This window comes from Gobio gobio (assembly GCF_949357685.1).
Source record: "Gobio gobio genome assembly, chromosome: 20".
Taxonomy (NCBI): domain Eukaryota; kingdom Metazoa; phylum Chordata; class Actinopteri; order Cypriniformes; family Gobionidae; genus Gobio; species Gobio gobio.
In genome coordinates, this window is record NC_137113.1 from 18746870 (window position 1) to 18771341 (window position 24472).

Here is a 24472-nt window from a genome sequence, read left to right on the forward strand (position 1 = left end):
AGAAAGTGGGAGTTGCAAACTAGATGGAGGCAAATCTGAATGCAAGTTTGCAATCAGTTGTGGAATGACTTCTGGCCATTGGATAACCATTTGCCCATGTGCATGTCATCAAAGAAGAGATGCCATTGCGAGAAGGGGGAATCTTTTACAATAAATACTGCAACATTCCTTAAATAAGTGGTCATTTTCATGCTGACTTTTTTATTTTTGAATTTTTGACATACTGAAAATGTGCAGCCTGGTGTGCATCTGGTTGGTCAGCTGGTTTCCCAGCCTGACCAACTAAAGAAGTCAAAACTCTTCTAAAACCAGCCTGCTAAACCAGGCATGGCCATGCTAGAAGACCAGCCAAACAGCTTAGGATGGTTTTAGCTGTTTTTTGTCAACAGAATGTTTGAATTCAATTTCTTTTATTATTGCCACGGTGCACATGCTATCGCTTACGAATTCAACAATGTGATAATGACCAATTTGTTTGTAATTTTGTTGAAGAGACTAACACCGCCACAGTCTTAGGATCAAATACAGACTCATTAAACCGGCTCGGACAAGTCATCCCATGACACAAGTCCAAATAACTCCCTGACCCAAGCCTGTCAAGTCTGTATTCTGGCGTTGAAATCCACCAGCAGATGGAAGTGAGGAGCAGCTCCCCTGCAGTTCTGACGCGATTGGAAGCGAAAGGCGCTCGCTTCCACAGGACATTTTAACGACAATACCCAATGGGTTACTCAGTGAACTCGACAATGCTTATTCTCATTTAGCCGTGTGAATTAGTTTTGTGGCTTGAATGCATTTTGGTGTTTGCCTTCCACTTCAACAAATAACCCTTTGCCCCCGCATTCTCCTTTTCTTCTTGATTTGAATTCTTACGTTGACTTAAGGCCTCTTCAATTAAACATTAAAAGGGTTTTTTGTGTTTCAAGAAGTCTACTAGTCAGGACCTCAAGAAGCCTTGTGGGCAACTAAGTGTTGCAGCAAATGTTCAGTATAAAACATTGAAAAGTTGCCAAGCATGTACCAGCGGTAACCTATCACAGCTGTTGAGTTGGAGGCTAAAAACTCCCAGGTTCAGCAAGGACAAGCTGGCAGTTCTTCATCATCTCTTGGTTCCTACAGTTCTGAGCTGTTGCAGAGTCCTTGACAACAGAATGCGTGAGCAGGGATCAGCTGCAGAACGGGAAGGACTGATGAATAAACAATCGTCCAGGCCCTGCAGCTCTGAAGACTGTCAGCAAGAGCTGAGACGCAGCCACGATAAGCACACGCCAGACTCAAGGCGAAGGCGATGCCTTTTCTTCCTGCCGAATTCAGGGATGATTTTGACAAAGCGCACTGGCCTTCACACAACACTGCGAATGGGCGGAATGAGAAATAGATCTAGTTAGGAAAGCACTCAGGCAACTTTGGGCATTATGCATTACATTTTCGCACACTGCACTGAAGACTCTAGAAAGAGAGAGAGAACAGGACCACAGCATCAGGTGATAAAATACATTTATTGGAAATTGTGACAAATGTAAAAAACAAAACAACTGGCTTTGGGTCAGGTCAGAGTACAAATCACATGTACTCACAAAAAAACTAAATTTGCTGCAGTTCTTTCATATGCTATAAATGACAGGTGGGTCGTGTGGGTGAAGATAAAGCACAACACATGGCAAATCAGGCAGCTAGACAAATTTAATTTCCTCCAGGGATTCAAAGGAAGGCTTAATAGTATCCATGTGCTATGCATCTGCAGAAAGCATAGGTTGGTTGGTGAGGGGCATTTCGAGTTAGAATTTCTTTTAAATGTTTTATTATTTTTTATTAATAACACACTCTGGGGGGTCATCAGCCAATATTAATTCCATGCAAATTTAAATATTGTGTGGTTGTACTTGTGAAAAATGCAACATCATCCCTGAGCTCACAAAGAAACACAACATAATGAATTTTCCAGATGTTCCACATGACCCTTCTGTTGGCATTCGGATTAAATAATGGCGCATAGTATTAAAATAATTAGATAAATACGATCACATGGCATTGAAAAAAAAGAGATAATACCCCTAAATGTGCACAGAAACAAGTAGCAGATTTCTGTGATCACGTGTTTCTTCATTTAAATTAAGAAAAATTAGAATATGTTCACCAAATCACATATTAAGTTTAATGAAAAGACAAAGTTGCATCTGCGCCAACTTGTATATTGTAAATAAGGTGTGTTGGCTCAAAACGAAAAAAGTAAATCAAGAATAAATATGTTCAATGAAACCAAGACCACAACTGATATCAAAAGTTTTACTGAAAGAAGAATCTCATTTACATAGTGACACTCTGTAGTGACTTACTTTTTAATTGCATTATGTAAATTTGATTAATTTCTTGAATCAAAATGCAGTCAAAAATTTAAATATTGCATGCCTAATGTTTCAATGAACTTACTATATGATTTACCAGTTTTGAATCAATGTTCCTGATAATTACTTACAGTATGAGTTGGCGCAGATTTATTTATTTTTCTTTTTGTCTCATTGGAAGCTCATCTGTTAAACGAGCAGTGGGTAAATTCTGTTAAAATAGATCATTTTTATGAGCAAGCTGAGTTGGCACAGTGATATAAACTGTTAATGAGTTTCCTTTCTTCTAATGTAGAAAGTAAAGCCCTCCATTTTTGGCTCAGAATAAATACCATGAGTGTTTCCAGTAAGCTAAGATGATTTCCTGTCAATCACATGAATGTATGTAGCTCATTAGACGTGTAAATGATTGCTTCCTAGATTAATGAACATGCCTTAGTGCAACGTAAGACTTTTGATCAATGCACAACTGATGGATTCTGTAAGGCCATTGACTTGAACTGATCTGCACCTCATTGCCAGTAACTAAATACTGTATGTGCATACATCACATGTGCAGTTCAAAATGCATTCTGACTGGGCACCTCTCTTCATGATTTGTCACCATGGAAACACAGGGAGACTATTTGTTTGCTGTTTTTATGTCTGTAGAAGAAGAAAAAAAATGCTTCGTTTTGACAACCACACACCATTATCCACATATCACATACTACTTTGGGGTAGATCTCAGATTTAAAAGTCGTATTTTAATTATTGTACTATTTGGCACATATAACTCCTCACATATATTTTCGTTGATTAATCTTAATTTCCTTAGTGGTAATTCACAGTTTTCTTTAAAAGTGAAAATCTAATTAAGTGCTGGTGTTTTCACACTTGGCAATCATTTAGAGTTTTTTTTTCTAAAATGCAAAACGGAAATGTGGGAGATTTTGGCTCTAAAAGAGAGGATTCATCTTGCACGAATGGAAATCTTGCTATCTGGTACATGCAAATAGACACAAACACATGCACTCGCTTCTTTCTTACCTACTAAACACACACACACACACACACACACACACATACATCCACAACAACATGATTGCACATTATGTTACCATACCCAAAAACACATGTACAAAAATCAGTTTGATTATAAAAGACCATCCAAATTAAAATGTGTGGCATGTGATCTTTGCCGCCATATCAAAATGGCAAGAGAACAAACCGAATGGAGCTGAGATGAGGGGAAGAGAAGGTATATGGGGTGGGTGAGAGAGGGAAGTCACAGCAGAGGGACTACACAGTAGCTTAGCTCAGAGAAGAGAGGGCCTTTGGGTAACAGCCCTGGGACTACACAGTAGTTTAGCTCAGGCAAGAGAAACAGGTTAGCACGTAATTCACAAGCCTACACGGTTGTCTCGTTTTTCCAAGGTCCAGTCCTAATGTTACCTGTGGAATCAGAGGCAAGTAGGTAGTCCTCCTGCTGACTACTGTTCCGACTAAGCGTCCCCCTCCGGCTGAGGGTGCCCTTCCTGCCAAGCGTGGCTTGGGAGCACGACAGAGATGCCCGCGGAGGTGTTATATCCAAGTGCAGCATGGCTTCGTCCTGTTTATCTGCCATTTTTGCGCAACTGTACATCAGCGGACCCATGTCGGGATCCTCCGCCTGGCAAGGGCTGACAAACGGATCAGCTTTAGGGCAGCATATGCTCGAGAACGGGTCTGCTTTGGCACAGCACATGTGTCTGTGGCAGGAGAGCTGACTGTCCAAGTGCCCGCTATGGCAGGAGAGGCTATCATGAAGGCCGTGTGAGGCCAGACTCTCGAGGTGAGGACTAGGACTGGGGCAGCGCAGCTGGTTGTCCGGATGGGGGCTGTGACAAGAGAGTTGAGAATCCAAGTGTGACGTGTGGCAGGTGAGAGGGTTGTCCAGGTGCACGCTGTGGGGACTGTCCAAATGGGAGCTGTGCATGCTGCCATCCATGCTGGTGGAGGTCATGTGGTAAGAATAGTCCCTGAGGCAGGGCCGAGGTCGGTTGAAGGAGCGAGTCTTAGACCTGTCCTTCAGGCAGCTTTGCAGGGGAAGGGTTGGCCGGGGCAGTTCATCAGGGAGGGACTGCGGACGGGACGCATTCCCGATAAAGGAGGAGGAACTGTGAAGTGTGGCACAGCAGGTGCTCGTGTGGTTCTGGGTGGAAGGCAGAGTCCCCAACTTACAGTGCGGCGATGGGGAGGGGAGGTGAGGGGAGAGCAGAGGTTTACCCAGGCAGGATGAGTCAACCTGGCAGTGGATTTGGTTCTGCCCGTGGGACGGGGTATGGCTGTGACTTTGGGTGGCGGGGACAGAGTTCCCTGCCGCTTCCCCATTGACCTCCACCTTTGGTTTGTTGGGGCAACAGGCCCACCACCGGTGCCACACGTCGTCACGTTTTGCACAGTGCTGAATCAGCAGAAAAAGCCCCAATGTGACTGAAAAGGCTCCGTACATGCAGCTGAAGATCATGTCTAGAAAATGTCCCTGTGATACAGCCAACGCTCCGAAAACCCAGGTGGCCAGGAAGAGGAAGAGCGTAAAGGCAGTGGCCCTCAGCTGAGCTTTGAAAGAGTGCTCGTTGGCCAGCATAGAGGCTGTGATGGCTGTGCAGCCTGTGTGATCACCGTGCTCCCCTGGCTCTCCACTGACGGCGTGACAGTGGCCGATTTCAGCCACGGCTAGACGCTGCTGTTCTTCGGTCATGGCCTTGAGCTCGTACTTGCGCTCCGGGTGTCGCTTTAGCTGCACGAATGTGCACAGAAAGTAGATGCATATTACCAAGACCAAGAAGGCAGTGGGTCCATAGAAGCCCCCCAGACTGGGCTCCCAGGCCATCCAGCAGCTGCAGCACAGACAGAAACAATAATTCAACTGACAGTGTCGTTATCACTCTACCTCATGGTAATTTATAGCATTAATTAAGAAACATCTCCCGGAATCAGTGACATTTTTGTACTGGCTTAGTAAAAATGGAGTAAACATATTACAATTGACAGCTAATTGGGCACTACCAGTGAATATGATACTTACTAAGGGGCGTCATCTCTGCTACCGTAGTTATCCAAGCTAACAGCAGCTGTAACGCCCACTATGATTAAGGGTACCCCACCACTGACCAGATAAAACCTGACAGAGAGGTCAAAGTGGAGAAAATTAGGTTAAAAAAAGGGACAGAATTATATATATATATATATATATATATATATATATATATATATATATATATATATATATATATATATATATATATATATATATATTATTTTTATTTTTTTCAAAAACCTTTTGTTTTACAAGGAATAAATCTCTCTATCTAACAGATTCTATGTCCTTAAAACCTTCAAAGTTCATGTTTTTAAAACTATACTACTAACTTTCTTTTAAGGCTTCCTCAAGCCAACATCAAAGTTTGTTCACAAACTTTACTCATCTGGTTTAAGATCAGTAACGAATCATTATTAATTATGAAATAATTGCTTATTTTGACTGAACATTAATATCAAACCACAAAAAATTGCATTAAATTCTCAAAAGAAAAGAAACACAATTGTTCAAAATATTGGGGTGGGTAAGTTTTAGTCAGAAAGGAATAACATCAAAAGTGACAGTAAATGCTAAAAAAGTTACATAATATTTGTAGTTCAAATAAATGCTGTTCTTTTGAGTTGAAAGTTAAAATATTAGCAGCACAACTGTGTTGTTTAAGACTGAAAATAATAAAAAATATATATTTCTTGAGCACCAAATTAGCATATTTAAATAATTTCTGAAAGATCACGTGACACTGAACACTGGAATAATGGCTGTGTCATCACAGGAATACATTACATTTTAAAATATATTAAAATAGAAAACAGATATTTTAAAGTGTAATAATACTATATCACAATATTACTGTTTTTACTGTATTTCTGATTTAAAGCCTATTTAAAAAAAAATTATATTAAACACGAAATACTGAATTTTCTGAAAAATCTACACAAGTTCTGAATTAGAATTTTCAATATTTAGTCAATTCATGGGCATTCATGCTGTGTGTGTACCTGAAAATGGTGGCTTTAGGGCGTGGTTGTGTGGGAGGGTCCCTGTCCTGAGGTATGGGCGGAGCCTTGGACACCTCCTTGCAGATATTCCTGGCAGTGAAGAGCAGCCATAGCATGCTAGAGAGGGAGGAGTAGTGCAAGATAATGCCAACCTGTCAACGAACAAGATGAAACATTAAACATTGAAAGCTCACTCATAGAGAGCACAGAGCAGACTGGCACAGAAAACTGAAGCAGAAGTGTTTTTGTAGCCGCCTTGGTGTGTGAGGAAGGATGCACTGAGGGGAGTTTGAGGTAATCCTGCTCAGACAGTGAGGTCATGCTGTTGTCCTCTTTAGTCCAATGCACTTACTGCATCCAAGAAAACCCATCCGTTCATATACTGTATGATACACATGATGTTTATATGGGGCACTGGATGTTAATTATTATGTGCTTTGAGTATGTTATTTTTTTTCAGTAAATTATGTAAACTTATAAAAAAAAGAAAATGTAAATACTTTATAATTGACATGTGAAGGCCAAGTATGGTAACCCATACTCGGAATGTGTCCTCAGCATTTAACGCATCCAAGTTGCAAACACATTAGGAGTAGATAGTAGTGAACACAAACACACTGTGGGCACACACACCCGAGTTACCAGACTCTCTAAACATTAAGCCACGACTGCCCACAAAACACAGTGGCCTGTACATACATTTAAAAATAAATGTTAGAACAAACTGTCAAGTAAATTAAATGCTAAACCAGACAGGTGTACTCAATATGAAAAACACTTTTCCCAAACAAAATTGTCTTTTCCATCATACAGCTTGACACAGCAGTTAAGCATCAAAACACTTCATACAGTTCTAAACAAAATCAACTCAATCTACCATAAAAGCAAACATTCCCACCTAAAAAAACGTTGACCTTAAAAACACTTAAACCTAGTAGAAGTACACAGCTATTTCAGGCACAATACTGTTTAAAAGTTTGGGGTCTGTAAGATTTTAAAAATGTTTTTGAAAGAAGTCTCTTATGTTCACCAAGGCTGCATTTATTTGATTAAAATACAATACAAACTATAATATTATGAAATATAGCAATTTTAAATAACTGTTTTCTGTGTTAATGAATTTTAATATGTAATTACTTCGTGTGATGGAAAAGCTGGATATTCAGCAGCCAATACTCCAGTCTTCAGTGTCACATGATGATCTTGCAGAAATCATTATAATATGCTGATTTGCTGCTCAAGAAATAAACTGTTGTGCTGCTTAATATTTTTGTGGAAACCATGATATTTTTTCAAGATTCTTTGATAAATAGAATGTCTAAAAGAACAGCATTTATTTGAAATATAAATCTTTAACATATAAATGTCTTTACTGCCACTTTTAATCAATTTAATGCATACTTGCTAAATAAAAGTATACAATACTTTAAAAACCTTAAAGAATGGGAATGTGTCTTGAATTTCCTAGCACTGGATAATGTATGGAGTAAACATCAAATGTACAACAAATGTTTTTAAATGTTTCCTTTAACATTAATCATTATTCATATTTTGTGACACAAGTACATTTTATCACCAAGATGCAACAATATTTACAGAGTGATCAAATTTCAATAATCTACATTTATCATTTCTCACCATTTGCTCTCTGTCTTCATCTGGCACAGGTCTTCCTTTGACATCCAACAATGAATCACTACATTTTGTATTGTGTGACTCAATTACAGGTTCCTCCAATCAAACGTCCTCTGTCAGCCATGTTTAACGTGGCTACATTACCGCCAACATTAACATTACTTAATCAGGAAATTTCGGAATAATAACATTCATATTTTCTAAGATTGTGCACCATTTAGAATTTAATGGAGAATTCCTGAATTTGAATTGAGGTAGCAAACAGGATGCAGAACTGATTAACTGAAATTCAAAGAAAACATATAAATGTAATTTAATGGATGGATGGATTGTAGGGTTGGGCCGATAGACAATGCCAAATTTCATACCTGTACGTTAAACGTAGTGTGTGGGGCACTTCGTTGAAAATTTGTATGTGGCGCTATCGAGCCGTTTTTTCCACACCTAATTCTGCAACCCATATCAGACGTAAATGCGATTCATTTCGGAGGCATTCGACATTCGACTTTGTCAGGCCGCCACATCCAGACCCCAGCATATTTCCATCTGGACCACGAGACAACTGTTTCTAGTTGAAGTGAGCAGAGCGTCAAAACAGCAATGCGGATCACACCACAAGCACTCAGGGTCGTTTGTGGAGATGATATTTAAGCGTTATCCACTAATAGTTTTATCTAAAGGCAAACAGGCTTCATTCAAGCCCTTTCAGCCCTTTCTTTCTCCAGACTCGCGCATTATAATGGAGCTTAAAAAACACAACCCCTCGATGTTTCATTGTAGACATCTTCTGATGCCAATTTGGTAGACATCGCCCAACCCTAATGGATGAATGAATGGAAATTTGTATTCAGTTTATATATTTAATCAGATTTAATACATGTACTAATGAACACTTTATTAACCAGAATGCATCATCTGTGTTGAATTTCTGTAAATTGCAATACAATAAATTCCAATTCAATTCATAACCCTGATATGTTCATGTTTTAATTTGATATATTTTACAAATTAATTTTTTTCTTTTAACTCTTGATTAATGTGAAAGAGGAGGGATTTGACAGTCATCACTGCCCTGGTGTATATATACTGTGTATAGGTCGCATCTCAAATACATATTCAGTATGCGTCCAGTCGTAAATCTGATGCTTTTAAACCTAGAGCTTTTCTGACAGTGAATCAACTGCTGTCATTAAGTAAAATATGTTTAATAAGCATGCAGCTATAAACATAATCAAATTAATCTAACTCACTGATCCAGGCTGGAAACTGTCTGTGATGAAGGAATAAGTGCTACACTCTGAAAGGCTATGGCAATTCTAGAACCCCAGTGCATTAGCCTCTCAACACTGAGCAGCCCTGCCAAACAAAGCCCTAGTAAATGGCGACCATGCTAATTCGGGAGTCAAAGAGGCCATATGCTATGACTCTGAGCTGAGAGCCACAGACACAGGGCATGAATAATGTGGTTCACTCAGGCCAAAGAAACGGTAGAGAGCTGGGAGACTTACCACTTGACAGATCACAGGGTACTTGATCTGGTTGATGCCTCCTGCAAACACCCCAAACGTCATGGCAGTGTGGAAGAGGAAGTTGAGGAGCATGTGCCATCCTTTCCTGCTGATTCGGATTATGCTGCAGAGACACGCACACACTCATATCAGATGAAGAGACAGTTGCACCATGAGTAATACATCAACAGCTCACTACTGAAGGGAACGAGTAACTGCCTTTGAAGCACAATGCTATGACTAAAGAATCTTGTCGACCCCGCCTGCAAAATGTTTCAAAGTAGAAAGGCTCACTAAATTTGGTAGTGACCCTCTAAGGTTAGAAGTGGTCTTCTCCCCACAGAGCAAACATTACTCACTGGAAATAACTGTGACAGTCAGGGGTGATGATACTATAAATATTGGCGGTCTGACTCAGGATCACAGCACTATCGTGGCAGTTTGTCCCCAAAACAATCCCTGCTTTGACCTTCCAGTGTTAGTACTAGTGCTTAAATAGCTACTGTGTGTTTTTAGTGAAGGAAAGCTTTAAATTATTTTTGACTGAAGCATATGTCTTAACAATACAAAAAGGCACCATGTAAAATGTAACATTTCAGTAGTAAACTTCATTAATGAAATTGGCCGCAGAAATACACTGGACCAAAACAATGTGCAAATAAGCTATATTATGACTATATTGGCATTTGGCTAACATTAGTCATTTTTATTTATCAGTACCAGTAGGCTTAAAGATATCTATTGGCAAATGTTTATATTAACTGTGTGGATTCATTTCAAATCCATTTATACCAAAGTATTCATACCGTGTCCTGCAGCAAGCCTTTGAGTTTAGACACACATTCCACACACACACACACACACACACACACACACACACACACACACACACACACACACACACACACACACACACACACACACACACACACACACACACACACACACACACACACACACACACACACACACACACACACACACACACACACACACACACACACTATTATATAATAACCAAAGTCTTTTTAAAGACAGTCAAGCAAGCATCACAACAAATCCTACCTCTATTATAATTCTAGTTGTCCTCGTTTAAACAATATGTTTTCTTTAGAAGATTGTAAAAGTAATATTTATCCATCTGTCAGACTACACGCTGTAAAAAATATCCCATAAAATTTATGGTAAAAAACTGGCAGCTGTGGTTGCCAGAAATTCACTGTAAAAAACACTGTGACTGAGCTGTTTCCAGTTTTACAGATGCCTGTATATTTGAACTTATAATCGTATATTTCAGTGTTAATAGGACTACTTTAACTACCAAAATCTGCCGTTTTACCTTAAGATGTACCCAGGGCCTAAAACGAACTTTTTGCCACACTTGCCAATGGCCAGTCACTTAAGAAAATTGATTGATCATAAATATTTTATCGGCCATTAATGTTTTTGCAAAAATACAAACTGAATTTCAGACACCAGTGAAAATTCACAATTCTCTATTCCAATTTTGATACCACAGCTAAAACTACTAGCCTAACTAATATAAATTTAAAGCATTATTAAATAGAAGTAAACAGTCAGTAGAATAAGAACAGATAATCAAATTACAAGAAAAAGCACAAATAATTACAATATAACAATAAACAGTGCTTTTCATGTTTTCCAGGCAAGTCTGACAGCAGTTTTCAGGTTCAGAAATGCTTAATAACGTAAGCAAATATAAAATAAAACCGCATAGTCTTCACTGTATAAATTAAACATCCTTATTAAAATTATTCAGTCAAGAGCAGTGAGTGATTTTTTTTCTATGTCCTTTGTTGTTTGATTAACATCAAAAACACAGACAGCAGCAGGAATATTAGACTGCTGTCACTTTAAAATTGAATGCACAGATTTAATATACTGATACAGTTCACAGGCATTTACTTTCTCAACGGTTTACGTTCACTTAAGACATAACCGACTTTGTTTATTAGGATACGTGTTATTTTTTGACTTCATTTGAATTTGTCCGCTCAAGTGCAAGAAGACATGAAAAAGAGCTCAGTTTAATATAGACCTTATTTACAGCAGCTCCATCTTTGATTTTTAACAGAAATGAAAGCGAGGCTGTGAGGGATAAATCTCGTCAGTGGGTTGTACTGTTATTTAATGTGATTTGGATTGTTCTGCTGAAGAAACACTGCAAAAATATCTTTCCAAGACTTGATAAAAAGCTCCAGACAACATGAGCTTTGGAAAATTATAAGGAATATAGGAGCTTCATACAGCATTTTACAACGGATACCATTGAAAACATGGCTATTCTATCCCCTCATAGCCTCACTTTCATACCTGTCATGGCACTGCTCTGATTAAGGTCTATTCACACACTTTCTGGGCGAGTAACGAAATTAGCTCCTTTTCATGTCTTCTTGTGCTTGAATATTTAAATTGCCAGGGCAGTGCTGGCACGTCAACTGTCCAGAGCGTTGTTCACATTTGTTAACGTTCATGCATTGTTAGAATTCATAAAAATGTTACCGGCCAACTGGCAAGTGACACCATTTCACAATGCTCACAATCGCTTCACCAACACAGATTTTTACTTGCATTTGGTGCTTGGCACTAAAAAATGCAATAAACATGAACTAAACACAAAATGTAATACAAAACACACTAATGTATATTACTAATAACAAAAATAAGAAGAAACTAAATGTATATTATGTATGTATGTATGTATTATGTATAACACATGGACTTCTAAAAATGTCCTTTTACTGTTTTATATCATAAATTATATGGTAATTCATAGTTTTTGTAATTCACCTTACAGTTTTTCACCATATATAGTAAGGTAACTTACAGTTTGTACTTTTATTTTGATCAAATCCAGATTTGGTGAGCATAAGAGACTTCTTTCAAAAACATTTAACTGTAGTGTATATGATATAATATCAGCCAGAATTTCAAAATCAGTGCATGCTCAACTCTAATGAACTAATCATTCTTTTTTCAGATCAATGCTGTATTTAATAATTTATGTCCCAGGTGCAGCTTAATTATAGTACATACCTGTGGTGTACAATATATGTCATGATAGAAATCAGCAGGCAGAGCAACATCACTGCAGTGCAGGCGTACACCACTGGGTGCAGATAATCCCCTGGATATGGAGGAAAGGACAGCACCCTCTTTAAATCCTGTCAATAAAATTAGAATGAGAGATTACTTAAAAAAAAACAACAACATGTCATGATAAAATGCAATAGTCTTTATATTGTATTTGTGCAATTAGTTTCAATATATTTATTAATGCATATTCTTAGTGTCCATCTTTGGTAGCAGACTTTTAACCGACTCTTCATACCACTTTGTTCATGCAATGCTTGAAAAAGTCAGTCTCTTGGTGATGAAGTATGTGTGATGTTACAGATGTACAATATGAATAAAGTTTAAGAAACTGACCAGTAAAAACTATATATCTATTTAAATGTGAAATAAGAGGACGATAAAAAGGGGTGAGTGGGAGGGGGAGAAAGGAAGAAAGAAAAACAATAGAAGAGGAGAGCATTGTCCCTGTGAGTCAAAGACTACACCCCCATACGCATCAATCTCTTTCAGCATGTCTATTTTATCACCCAGCCTGAAGATCTCCTTTGTTGTGTGCCTGAAGGGCTCCTTCCCCTCTGGAAAGCAGCACCACAGATGTGCATGCATGTCTTTACACTCCAACAGACTAAATATGCTCTACGCTCCACATTAAAATAGCCACTTTGCCTTTGTCTCCGTCTTTAAACGCGTGAATAATACGCAGACCTCATTCAACACTTCCCATCTTCTCTGGGAGTACAGCAAGTTATATTTAGGTTAAAAGAAATCATCAAAATGTTATTATCCACTAGAGAGCCTTTAACTAGGACATAGATTTGACCCCAAAACAAATGTAACCCTAAAATTGTATATGTCCAGCATAGCATATGATTTAGTTTCCTACATAGTATTTTTTGCACTTGAGTCTCCGTCTCTCAGAGTGCATGTCTGCTTCAATCCGAGGTGAAATCAGCACAATTGCTGCCCATTAATCAGTTTCCCATAAAGCATTACTCAGCGTCACATTATTGATCCTTTGACCTCAGTTCTTCAGCAAAGATACCGTACCATTAATGCCCTAAGACATCAAACCACTGTTGCACTGGAAGTTAGTGCTGATTAATATCAACTCCTTTAGTGCCCCAAAGCATTTGAGAGAAAGTCATTTCAAATAGTCCATGCCCATAAAACACTAATCGAGGCTTTGGGGTACACTATAGTAAGAGTTTGCTCTAAATAAAGATCTAATCAGTGTCACCTCACTACCGGAAAATCTAGGAATTCTCTTTTAGGGTATTTATTTGTTATCAGTACAGCCAGTCAATGTTCTTGGAGGTAAACCAAACATTTTCTTGTAAGAATTCTCCAAATATCAAGTCAAAATACAATCTGCCATTAGGATTGGGTAAAAATAAACTCCAGCTGATGTCGGTGATGACTAGACACTAGCATAGGCGACATTGTAGCTGCCCTGCATAGACACACTCCATTGCTTATCCACCCATCCACAGCAGCTTGATGAGATTGTACCCACTCTTAAAGTTATGTGACTATATCCACCCATTCTACTCTCAATAAACTGTTTTAGTAAGTTTTTCAGGCTAAAGTTGCTTCCAAACTATATACATTACCATTCAAAAGTTTGGGGTCGGTGAGATTTTTACTATTAAAGGATTAGTTCACGTCAAAATGAAAATTTCCTGATACTTTACTCACCCCCATGTCACCCAAGATGTTTATGTCTTTCTTTCTTCAGTTGAAAAGAAATAAAAAAATTTGAGGAAAACATACCAGGATTTTTCTCCATATAATGGACTTCAATTGCCACCAACGGTCCAAATCAATGCAGTTTCAAAGGGAAAACTTTAGGAGGACCATGGTACTCTTTTAGATTGAACAGCCTTTATTGTCAGATGGCTACATACAAAAAATCTAAAAACTCTCACAACGCGTTTCAGCCCATGCCTTCCTGAGGGAGAGCAACACAACAAATTCAACAACAGGTAAAAGCAATATCATTCATTAAGTCATCTGATTAGTTCACAGTTGTCATGTGACTAACATCTCTTTACAGCCTTTAACATTCACAAATATATTTTAATTCCATACTAAAAAACTCCACTACAAATATCAATTCTATCCTGGATATATATTAGCCTTTAGTTTATAAATCCCAAACGTCTCTCTTTGATTCAGTTTAAGTTCTCTATTCCCTTTCCAAATAGTACTATTCACATGATCAATTCCTAATATTCTAAGGATAGATGGATTACTATTATGCATCAGTTAAATGTTTTGCCATAGGATATTCTCCGATCCCAGCTGAGGAATAGGGTCTAATCTAGCGAAACGATCGGCCAATTAAATAAAAAAAAAATGTATATACGTTTTAACCACAATCGCTCATCTTGTGCTGCTCTAAGACACGTCACACATTGCGTAAACACAATGAAAAGGTCACGCTAGACGTAGGTGGAAGTACCGCTCCAGTGTTTACGAGCGTGGAGAAGGAGGACCGTTCAAACATAAAAGGTTATTGTATGTTGAAAAAACTCCATCTCATTTTCTCCTCAACTTCAAAATCATCCGACATCGTTGTCCTTGTTAGTCAAAGAAAAGCTTTTATAGACACCAGGCCCAGAAAACGAGAGATCTCAGAAAATGTCGACCACTGACATAGTAGGACGCAGAAGCACCGCCTAAAGCCCGCCCACCAACTCGTGAAGCTAAACGTTGCGGAATCGATTGTAAACAAGATAGAGGTCGAGACTGGATTTGCAGACATATTGAGATTAAAACACAATGCTGTGCCTTCTATATAGGATCCGACAGGAACGGTGCAACACACTTATGTGAGTAAAACATGTTTTTATATGTGTTAGTATTGCATTGTTCAAACAGATCGTTTGATATCTATGGATTACATACCTTAGCACGCGGTCACAGGCTGGAGAAGGTGTTATTGGTTCATTTGTGATTAGACTCGGACTTGTAACGCCAGCTCACAAAGCCAAAAGTCCCGGGGCTATGTGCTTTTCAGACGGGCTCGCGCGCACGGTTTGTGGTTATATTCACTGATGATCGACCGAAATGATGCAGAAATAACATTCCAATCAATCGCGGGTGGATGAGCGATGAATCATTGTGTTTGTTTGATAAAGACATTTTGCGAGCCCTGGCTATGGGCTGGGTAATTCATTCCGGTTGCCGTTTGCCATACGCTGTCACTGACAGGGGAGCAGAAGCTCATTAAATATGCAAATCTTATCCAATCCTAGCCGTGGGCGTTTACTTCCGAGTCTTCAGTGCAGCATGCCCATCAAAACCGATCGTTTTTCAGAGAGCCTCAAAAGCAAGGCAGAAAGTAGCCTATTTCTTATTCATTATGATGCTTTTGAATGTAAAAACCACTCAAACGTCATAAGTTGACCTCAGACAACAGTATAAAAAAATATAAAAAGCCAGTTCATGACACCTTTAAATGATAAAAGCACATTTTAATTGTAGTGTACTAAATTTCTCAGCCGATACTGATAGCCGAATATTCCGAATGATATCTGCCGATGTTGATAGCAGTTATTTTTTAACTGTGACTGCGTTATTGTCGCGCTAACTTGCACTAAATTCAACATAAGAGAGATTTTCTTCACACACAGTATGAGTTGCAGTCTGACACGTTTTGATTGATAGGATGTATTTGACCCTGATCATCGGCTGTTTTTAAACAATCAGACGATGGCTGATAGTGAAAATAATAGCTTTTATCGGCTGATACCGATTATGGGCTGATGCATCGTTGAATCTCAAATATATTTGCTAAACATTAGGGCTGTGCAATATATCGAAATTATTGAAATATCGCAAATGTACAGCGATGCATATCACAATGGCACGCAATATCTGAATGATTTTAATAGGCTACTTCAACACTGTGAAAAGTGTACGTTTTTGGTCGACGCATATAGCAGAGAATAGACTGGGTACACGACTGTTACTTATGTGACTTGTTTGATGTTAAAAAGAGTAATTAAACGCAACAACTTGCGAAAAACAAATCCTTGCAGTCTCGCGCTGTCTGCAGTCTGACATACACACTGAAACGTGCACACACACCGAAACGTGCACACAAGCCGCGTCTCTGAAAGCATGTGATTCCTTCAGTTCTGTTTCGTGTCTTGTTACACACTCGAACTGTCAAATACACACACAGTTATGTCAAAATGGCTGTCTCAACGAGAATTCATGTAAACACAGGTTATAGGATCCATGCATTAGCTCTTAAAGTGACAGCCTGCTAATACAGTAAACCTGCTACAGTTAACCTGCCGCTGTCTGTCAAACACAAAAGAAAAATAGAAAATCACTGTGCTCTTTGCTGAATAACCTTTGTAGCTTTATTATGTATCAGTGTATATTTAATTCATGTGAAGACTACTGTTTTTAGTTCTTATTTTTAATAACAAGGATAAATTAAAATAACAAAAATAATCGTCCACCCCTAGTTCAGGTATCTTTGTTTACCTGGATGTTCTTGATGGTAAGTTTTAGGTTGATATAACAATATATTACCAAGTCAAGCAAAGAGTTTTTGGTATTTAAATATTGGCATAACATTTTTTGTTTGTTTACATTGATGTTAAATTTATATTGTCAGATTAATTAATTTTTTATTAATCTGACATTCATTTTTGCTAAAACGCTGCTGGTCACTTTCAGAAGTTGTAGCGATGCTTTCTTTTCCCATAAAGAATGTGAAACACATAAATGATATCATTCTCAGTTTTTAAATAATTTGTTTTAATATAACTTAAACAGATTTTACACACTTAAAGCAACATCGTATCGCATATCGAATATTGCATTATTTAACAAGGTATTGCATCTCGTATTTTTCTTCAATATCGCACAGCCCTAATAAACATATTAACTTAAGACTGTGTCTTAAGAACTAGTCTGACCAAAAAGCAGTTAATTAGGGCTAAACAGTTTTACTTTTTGGATTTAAATTAGACCAATCTAACTTTGTATGTGACTGACTTAAAACAGTTATGACCAGATGAAATAGATGACTAACTTGTAAGACTAGTCTAAGCAGTTTATGCAACCAGCCACTGGCCTCTTCCAACTCCAGCCTAGTCTAATCCAATCAGCAAGCAAGTAGAAAAAAAGGTCAGTGTATAAAGAGTGAGTGAGATGGCACTTCAGGTCTCCGCCAATCAGCATGCAGAGAGGAATAGGATCATTAGAAAACTGTACGCATTTGGTTCATTACAAACCAGAGAGAATGGCAATACTTAATGTAATGGACTTAAAAGAGGACTCAGTAGAAACTGCTATCATTCTGCGCCCTCTTTCTATAAGCAGTAACATTCCAGACCAGTCGAGAGCACATTTGGTGGCAGAAGTGTAAATGCAATCACAATATCGCAGACCTGCAAAAAGATAACTAAATATACTTTGTGGATGCTAGAACTGATAAAACATGACATCTAAAATCAGTTTTAAAATGTGTGCCATTGAGAGACGAATTGTTGGGAGTTTTGAGAGGGTGATCATATGAAAACTGACAGATCCAATTCTAAAGCAAATGGAGGCAGTGTAACAATGGGAAAGGACTGGCTGCCGCCACTAAGACACCATGCTTTCTCACTCAGACAGGCTCTGCTTGGATTCAATATGATTAGCGAAATAGCTTCAGCTTATGGCTCTTAAATTGATTAGGGTACATTGTACGTTCAGGGGCCAAAGTGATTGACACTTTTCTCACAGACGTATGAGGAAAGTGATATTTAATGAGACTGATCAATACAGCGCATTTACAGCATGCTACAAAGCTAAAACTGTTCAATCTCATAAAACCTGTTCATACTAATGTGATGTTATGAAAATTGGCATGACTCCTCCATATTTAGGTCTTTGCTGCATCTTGAGCATTAAGAGTGTTCTTGGCTTCTCCATCTGTGTGCCTCAGTGAGCATGCTTATCTTAGAGACAAAACTTGGTCAATCAGTCTGCTCCAGTGCACAGACTCATCTTTCCAACCGAATATGATGGTTTGGGTTTGTTGCAGGCGTTTACAGATATATTCATAAACATATACCAACTGTGCACTCTCACATTTACACACATGTGTACAAATGTTGCAAACATACATGGCCTAATATAGAAAAGTCACATGCAGATGCATCCACAAGGCCCATAGGCTTGCATGCGCAAACACACATGCTCTCCCTTTCTTCTCTCTCTCTCTCTCTCTCTCTCTCTCTCTCTCTCACAGCACAAAACAAAAAGCAGTAAAACACCCATTATATAACAACCCATCTTTGTATTCTTTCGATAAATACTGTTTAATATTCAAAATGCCCCAACTATAATAAATAACCATATGATCTCTAATTAAACTAACTTTAGTATGCAATTCCATTTTCATCTGCAATGTTGGTGGTAGGGAGCTATGATCTTCACTGTAATCCTTGTGGAAAGTATGCACTTGTGTGCGGTTTAAAAGAGCTGCTCTGCACATCCCTTGCACTTTCATGTCCTCTGTAATCTGAAAAAGCTCTTTTGCAAGGTCTAATGGATAATGTGGTGCTCAGGAGAACATACTTTGTATTTTTACACAGCTCCCCGGAAAACTTGTTTCCGATTGGTCCAATCGCAGCATTCAGCAGTCAGATATTTTTGTATACGGACAATGCTGTATAACTGACCGCTCATCCAGGATATTGGTTTCCTATTTAACTTGTGTTCTGTCTCTCTGCGGTCTCTACAACTAATGAAATAATCAATATTTAATGTTGATTTATTTATTTATTTATATCTATTAATATTTAAATATCTTCAGGGTGATCCTGATCACCTCATTTCCAGAAAACAATTGAAGCTGGGATATTAATCAGAATAAAATATCATACCCATAAGGCACTACATAGACACACAAAAGACTATAGAAGCAGCACTGGGAACGTGCTGCTGACAACATTTATATGCTGTTTGAGATCTATAGACAGACATACATTTAGATAGGGATAGTAGGAACATGCCCATACTACTACTTTGTTTAAAAAATTAAAAATATTATATATATATATGACCACTGACCCGACAGAAGGATAATGCTTAATGTAATGTAATGAACTGTTTTAAAATGATTTTGTTTTTTTCAAATAGGTCAGCTGTTATAATTGTGGGGCTTGAGAAAAGTATACAAATGAGCCTTGTGATATGAGAGAATAAATATTATTTTTACCATGAAGTACACCCACGCAGTGGCATTTCTCAACATCCACACTCTGATCAGGTTCCTGTGATTCATTTTAAAAAGATTATAATTTCATCTTAATTTTTTTCCCCTGCCTCCTTGCAATATGTCCTTATTTTCAAAGAAAGCCTACGCCCTTGCTGAGATCTATGTTGCTAAATTATTAGATCAAGGCAATTTTTAACACTTGTCATTGACTGTAGGGCTAGTTGGCTCGGGTCTCTGTCCTTGGTGCTTAAAACAGATAAAGAGCTAAAGGCACTCTCCATGGTGCTGCTGTGATTTTGTGTGCTTTCTGTATACGGTGAAAAAACGTTTGCCTGGTTGGCTGATACCAGTGACCTGATTGGCTGGATATCTGAAAAGAGGAAGCGGCGACAGCCCACGTCATACAGCCAATGTAAACGTCATAACGCACACAATTAAAACCTCTATCCACGTCATACAACCGCGAGTAGCCTTGAGTGCTGGCACAGAAAAAACAGTGTAATCGAAAGACTAAGTAAATTCGCCTTTGCCTCGGATAACGAAGGCCACGGACACGCCACAGCCCCTTGTGATGATTAGCTGACAATGACAATTGATATTCATCGCACGCGCTCTCCAGCTTCCAGAGCCACCAGTGCGGTTACCCTCTGACTTAAATCCCTTCTACACAATCTCTACCATTTTCAGAGATTCAAAGACAGCGCATCGACTACTGGTAATTGAATAAAGTTAGTTTAACAGTGTAGCGATATTGAGCAGGCGTCTGGCACTACAACAAATGGATCCTCTTTCTCTGCCCCTGAGAAAATGCAACGTTAATCTATGATGCGAAGCCATTGTGAGGCATCGCTTTAATTTCGTATAACACATCGGAGATCAATGCTATACTGCCCACCGAAAACGCCCGTTTGTTTTGTGAAAAAAATCACTGCCATACTAAAAAGAGACAGTTGGTCATATCATCACCGAAAGTTTATTTGTGTGTGGATAACAGATGAAGAGACACAAAGTTTTTTCCTCGTAACATTAACAGCCTTATACTGTAACTAAAATGTAAATGAGGTACTGGGAATCACTCACCATCAGATCCGCAAAGTTAAGGTCCAGTTTTAGTGCAATAGTATCAAGTATCACAGTCGGTTATGATGTGGCCATCTGGCGCGTGGCCCTTGTGCACGCGGAGAGAAACGGCATTCCGACAGGCGCTGAGGGGGGGTCATTCTCCGACAGGAGAGGCTGCAGAACATCCGATAACAAGCAAAAAAACAAAACGAACATCAGCACGAACCATTCCTCGTTTAAATGTGTCTCAGAATTATTGAACTTAATAATTTGCGGCGATTTCCGTTGGACACGTGCGCATTCGCCGTGACGTAAGACTTTGTAAATATCACTCGTGCAAATATAAAACAAGCATCCGAGAAAAAAAGAGCAAGACGACCTCTTCACAGCATAGGCAGTGTGACACAGGTTTTAAAACAGTCTTGCTGCTATTTGAGAGCCCTTAAAACGGGTTAACACTCTCGTGTCTCCAAAATCGTTATCTTATGACGAGCAAACAAAGCCAACACCCCTTACCTTATACTAAAATGGCACACTCAAGACTTTCATCGAGAAATGCTTTTAAATGAACGTAGGTGCGTGAATTTATGAGCTAACCTATTTTGTGAATATAACTTGCAGTATCAGAACAAGATTGCCAATATATGCTTTCTAAAACGTAACGTTTACTGCAAATAGCCTTACCTATTTTAAAGAAAGCAACTGGTGTTGTACCCCATCTTTACGTCCCATTCTCTGAAAGGCTTGACGAGCGTGAGCGCATGTAGCCTATATTCCATCTCTAAAGAAGATAATTACCAGGTCTTGGGTTGTGAACCGAGAACCAAAGAACCGGCTCCATTTTTCAAACAAAATAGCAGAACCAAATGATTTTCATGACATTCGGTTCACGAATCTGCATTGTTCCGCCGATGCAGAAGGAACACCGTGGTGAAATACCCTGACAGTGTTTCCCGTAGCCTACTACCGTGCACCGCAACACCGCCACTGAATCAGCAGGAGACATGATACAGCGCGACCAATGTTTAACGAAAGACTCGAGCCGGTTCTTTTAGTGATTCAAAAACATAGGCTACCACAAGAAGCTATGCGATTCTCGAACAAATGACTCATGAGCCGGTTCTCTATATTGAATCAAAACACTTATCATTGTGAGCAGTTACTGAAATCTGTGACTCACTTACTGAACCCCAAGGTAATACTTTGCTCATGTCTGACTTAAAATGAACCAATAACTGTTAGTAGGCTATTACTGTAGGCTACTTAATGCTTGTGAATCTAAAACCAGTGGTGATTTCTTGTTCACGTGCGTTTTGTACTCATCAGTAATAGCTATTTTACAAAAACAAATACATGTATTGCCTATGACAGTGTTACCATATGTTTAGTATAAATGTGTCACCTCTAAAACCCTGTGAAAGGTAATTCTGATGAAGGCATTTAAACAGTCCTTTTGGATTTATTCTGATTTGAGTTAGAATACTGTTCAGTCATTAATGAATACAAATGAATAACAGATTGGGTCGAAATCACTATAAAGTGCCTTTGGTGTCCTCATCAGAATCCACCAGTCATCATGAACATAATGCAAAATAATGAAATTCTGAGGTTTTATGATAAATGACCAAACTTTTGCACACAAGTACAACGATACATCTCTTGAAATGTGTTTTTCTCATTTTATACCTTTTTCTTTGATTGGATGTAGGTGATTTTGGCATGGCTCACATGCTGCTCTAAATTCAGCGAGTGTAAGTGGTTAAATGATACAAAATTAAAATATATTTTTAAAATATTCTCATTGTCCTCGACAAGTTGTTTGAAAAAATACGTCAATTTTATTCTATTTTCATAATAACATTAAACATTTTGCATGTGTCCCTGAAATTGCTGTCCACCCTGTCATTATGGGGTAACTGTCCCTTTAAGAAAGGAGCATTTGGTCTTTCTTCAATGGAGGTTAAAACATTTTCTGCAAGTATCTACACTTTTATTGTGTTTGTAGTTGGACGTTGTCAAGCTTAACATGTGCACCCGGTCATAGTCAAATATTAATTAATATAAAAACTTATATATATTTTATATATATTTTAAAAAGTAAACAGTCAGCTTCAACAAATGATCAACTTGCTAACTGAAGCTACACCATGTGTTTATTAAAAGCTAACTTTAGCCAAAAAATGTCCACCCTGTCATTGTCCATGACATGTGTTTGCCACATTCTGATGTTTTCACCAGGGCTGTCAATTTAAAGCATTCATTTGGTGTGATTAATTATGGTTGAAATGATTAACATATTTAATGCACCCCGCCCCGGGCCACATTGACTGAAGTCATTGTAAAGTTTTGAGTTATTTGTAAGGTTTTGGATAGTAATTACTAGGCTACATCCTTCTAAATGAATGACTAATTAATTGATTCAGTCAGTATTCTAAAGTGAAGATCATGGTAACCCACTAGTAATGACTCAAGTAGGCTAATACCAAATCCATCAGAAGAAATTATTATCCAAAACCTCAAAAGCTTGCAATGACTTCAGTCATTAGCCTACTAGGGAGTTATCATGATCTTCACTTTAGAATACTGATCCAAATAATCAGCAATTCATTCATTACTGCTGGGTTCCCATGATATTTACGTTAGAATTAATTATACATTTTGCAATATTCATGTTAATTATTAACCTGTATAGTAGTTCTTTGTAGCGTGGGATCTAACAATCTGTTGAAGAGAGAGAATGTGTGTGTAAACTGAATGTCATCGGTCGCGTGAGAGGCGCAGGGGCGTAAATTTCATCTAACAGTTGGGGGGGACGATAAACATGAAATTTCTCAAAAGCAATTTTTGAAGGGGACACAAATAATACAGCCAAAATCGTACTTGTAAGGATATGTGTACCACAACAACAAAAAAATAATAATATTTAAAAAAAAAAAAAAAAACATTTTGTGCTTATTTGGCGTTTTGGTGCACTGAAAAATGATCTAATGTCCGTTTTTCTTTTCTCTGTCATTTTATCTGACCAACAACACAAAGCGATAGTTGTTTAAATATGAGTAAGGTTCCCCACGCAGTCATATTATAATTATTAAATTATCTCGTATCTTACACATAGTATTTTATACTATGATATTCAGATCTTTAGATATTCAACTGCAGCAAGCCCAACACAGATCTGGCGGAGCGGCCGTCCGCATATACTTTAGATTTAGAATTAGCGCCAATTCGAGGGCGGGTTCGGGTTGCTTGAATTATGGGTTCATTAGCGTATTATTCTTAATGAAAAACACAGCAAGAAAACAGTACAATGACACACTCCCTTAAATAGGCACTTTTACATGTCGCTTTGAAACCAAATGTTCCGCGATCATCTTGTCTGTCAGCTGTTTGCTCTGGTGATTAATGAAATCTGGACTCTCGTTCGGCTCGTGCTGTATTGAGCAGACACATTCAGTTTTTAATTGTTGTGTCTGTTCTCTAACTAAACAAAATTATTGTATTACTATAAAAATGAAAACGACGGTGGCCCTGGGCGG

At 38.3% G+C, this 24472-nt stretch overlaps 1 protein-coding gene across 1 annotated transcript; it reads right to left on the reverse strand.

Moving 5' to 3' along the window:
• Positions 1-1481: 1481 nt before the first annotated feature.
• Positions 1482-21110, reverse strand: adgra1a (adhesion G protein-coupled receptor A1a). Its single transcript, XM_079845932.1, has 6 exons — positions 20955-21110; positions 12608-12735; positions 9551-9674; positions 6408-6559; positions 5395-5490; positions 1482-5206 (listed from the first exon to the last, which is right to left on the reverse strand). Exons 1-6 carry the CDS (start codon positions 20955-20957, stop codon positions 3736-3738), a joined length of 1974 nt encoding a protein of 657 aa, XP_079702058.1. The 5' UTR covers positions 20958-21110; the 3' UTR covers positions 1482-3735.
• Between the last annotated feature and the right edge of the window lie 3362 nt (positions 21111-24472).

Bases quoted from the DNA above. Each gene is read 5' to 3' on its own strand.
- adgra1a (XM_079845932.1), bottom strand. The intron at 9,675-12,607 runs GTATGTACTATA...GTGTCTCTGCAG, and splicing joins ACATATATTGTACACCACAG to CATAATCCGAATCAGCAGGA. The intron at 5,491-6,407 runs GTACACACACAG...CCTCTCTGTCAG, and splicing joins CCTAAAGCCACCATTTTCAG to GTTTTATCTGGTCAGTGGTG.